Source organism: Epinephelus moara, chromosome 21, assembly GCF_006386435.1.
Source record: "Epinephelus moara isolate mb chromosome 21, YSFRI_EMoa_1.0, whole genome shotgun sequence".
Classification (NCBI taxonomy): domain Eukaryota; kingdom Metazoa; phylum Chordata; class Actinopteri; order Perciformes; family Serranidae; genus Epinephelus; species Epinephelus moara.
In genome coordinates, this window is record NC_065526.1 from 21,671,435 (window position 1) to 21,674,218 (window position 2,784).

At 42.3% G+C, this 2,784-nt stretch overlaps 1 protein-coding gene across 1 annotated transcript; it reads left to right on the forward strand.

Moving 5' to 3' along the window:
- The first annotated feature begins 396 nt into the window (after positions 1-396).
- Positions 397-2,382, forward strand: zgc:113531 (uncharacterized protein LOC541359 homolog). Its single transcript, XM_050032323.1, has 3 exons — positions 397-941; positions 2,052-2,181; positions 2,372-2,382. The coding sequence occupies exons 1-3, from the start codon at positions 591-593 to the stop codon at positions 2,380-2,382; spliced, it is 492 nt and encodes a 163-aa protein (XP_049888280.1). The 5' UTR covers positions 397-590.
- The last annotated feature ends 402 nt before the right edge of the window (positions 2,383-2,784 follow it).

The window sequence follows — 2,784 nt, forward strand, 5'->3', positions numbered from 1 at the left end:
TCTACTGTTGCTAGGGGGGAGATATCGCGAGATCTGTGGTAACTGTCAACAGCTGGGTTCTCTATGCATCTTAACACAGACTTCTTTTTTTCATATACGCACATGCATAGCCTATATATGCTTTTTTTTAATCAAAACGACACGATAAAACTGCAATATATAATGGCACAATGGAACAATGCAGGCTAAATATATATTCTATATTTTACAGACTTCTTAAACCAACTATGTACACATTAGACCACCTGTGCTCTTGTAAAAGTCTGCACTAATATTCTTAAAAATGTTAAATTGGGGGAGGAACAAACATCAGCTGAGACTGGCGTGTGAACCCTCATGAGAGGCAGTGAATATAACTTTCCCTCTTCATGCCCCCCAACCTCCACCCCCTTCCGGGCTCCTTGCAGAAGTATGTGCAGCCCCAGTAGACCGCTGTGGAGGGAAGGCTGAGGTAACGCCAAAGATTCTTGCGGGCAGTAACAATGTAACAAACTTGGGTCGACCCGTCTACAGAATAAATCCCAGCTGGACTACAGTGGATGTTTCGTATTAACTTTTAGCTTTGGACAAGGTGAATCAAATAAATCACCATGGTTTTCAGTGAGCGTCTTTCCTTGGAGCGCAAAATACGCACAGCCGTTTTGGCACTGCTGTTTTGCGCGCAGGCTGGTTTTGGCTTCTCAGTCGCCGGGCAGCAGGAAAGCACCTGTGAGGCCAACGGCAGCATATACTTCTTGGGGGAATGGTATTTCCTGGACTCTGATCACTGCACCCAGTGTGAATGCACCACTGAGGGCTCCGCGTGTTCCCGCACTGAGTGCACCTCTCTGCCGGCTGCATGCATCCATGTGAGCCACTACCCCACCGACTGCTGCCCCAGGTGCGAGAAGATCGGCTGTGAGTACCGTGGAGTGGTGTACGAGCTGGGGCAGAACTTCCAGGTAAGCCTGAAAGTGATGACACATGGTAGCTTGCAAAGATGGGGATACTGTCATGGCTTCCAGGATGGGTAGAAACTACACGACCCTATAGATACTCATAACCTTAAATGTTTTGAGATCATTTGTCTTTTTTTTTGTCATATGTAATTATAAACACAATACTCACCCAAAATATCTATCTTAGAGGTCAGGTCTCAAGAAAAATCTGGGGGATTATTAACTTTTCTCTTGTTTTTGCAACTTACTTATAAAATACTTAAAATATTTTGATATATTTTGTGTCTAAAAATGCTTGAAACAGTCCAAAAAGTAAAACAAGTCACAAGTTATCACCACACTCAGGCCATAACCTGTGATTAAGGGGTCAAAAGTAGGTATTGTTTAGTTTGTGGTGGCTCCTAACTTTCATTAAGGGCAAGCTTATTTAGTTTTGCAAGGGTAGAGTAGGCTACATGAATACAGCAGTAGGCTAAATTCCAAATTGCCAATCTGCACTATCTCAAAAGGAAATACTGCAGCATCATTTAGAAATGGTTAAAATGTCACTGCAGAGCGATTAACTACAGTATATTTGCATATCTGTGCAGTATTAGACTTGTTTTTAATATCAGGGGGTGCTTTTGCAGAAAGGTGAGTTTTAGGTGATGTGCAGTAGACCCAGATTGTAAATAACAAGTGCCTATCACACATATTACAAAACAAAAGGTGAGTAGCAGCTCAGTACTGTTTATGTGTAAACCCTGTCACTGATCTGTTTCATGCAGGTTCCACTTTGTTCTGCAGTTACTGTTGCCTCTCATTCAAATGTGTAACTATGCACAAGCATAGTACAAAAGAAATGTAACTTATACCCATGTCACGATTTTCATAAGCTTGTATTAGTGTAAGCTGATGCACATCTTTTGCAGTGTATTCCCTTCTAAAACTCTGAGCCAATTAATTACAGTGTGGTACTGGAATGTAACTTGAGCATACAGCCGGGAATTGGAGGTAAATGGCGCCCCCTTTTGAGATGGCATGAGGAGGACTTGGTGAGAGCTGCTGATTAGAAACAAGATCCATGTTAAGTCTCACACTGTTTGTGTGTATATGTGTGTGCATTTTCCCCAGCCATCAGAGTGTGAGCAGTGCACTTGTGACAGTGATGGCATCGCCCGCTGTCTAGTGGCAGATTGTGCTCCTCCTCCATGTGTCAACCCTGTCTACCAGCCTGGCAAATGCTGCCCTGAATGCCAGGAGGGTAAGTTGAAAATAGCATTAAAAAAGTAGACAGTGAAATAAAACCTAGGGGGGCTCGTAGAGATTCAACAGGAAATTTATCTTCACTATTATAAGAGCACCACTGTCAAATGTAGTTCTAATGTATTTGATCATTAGCATGCAGGGGTGAGTGTGTGTGCACTTGATTTTATGTGCCTCCCTGTTTGTAGTACATTCTTAGAAATAAACATGCAAACTAGAACCATAAAGGGCTCTTCAGCTTGTCCCCATGGAAGAATGCTTTATGGTTCCTGGTAGAAAGGTTCTACATGGAACTCTTTCATACCCGTTTTCCACCAAATTAGCTCTGGTTCATGAACTGGTACCGTCCATGATTCCTGTAACCTTGGTGCTGTCTTTTGTTTTGAGCAGAACCATTGTAATCAAGGCTGTGTCATCAACGGAGGGTTTTGCACAATGCACAACTGAACTAAACAATAGTAGCAAAATTGGAGATTACATTGATTACCTGTGAACTTCTGTTAGTGCAGATATTTGTTTTTACTCAAAATACAAGAATGGACCAACTATTAATGAGACCACTGCACACTCTTTGACGATTTCTCACTCGAGTTCTCCATTG

Coding starts and splice junctions, on each gene's coding strand:
- zgc:113531 (XM_050032323.1), top strand. CDS start 591: ATGGTTTTCAGTGAGCGTCTTTCCTTGGAGCGCAAAATACGCACAGCC. Junction 942..2,051: donor AGCTGGGGCAGAACTTCCAG/GTAAGCCTGAAA, acceptor CATTTTCCCCAG/CCATCAGAGTGTGAGCAGTG.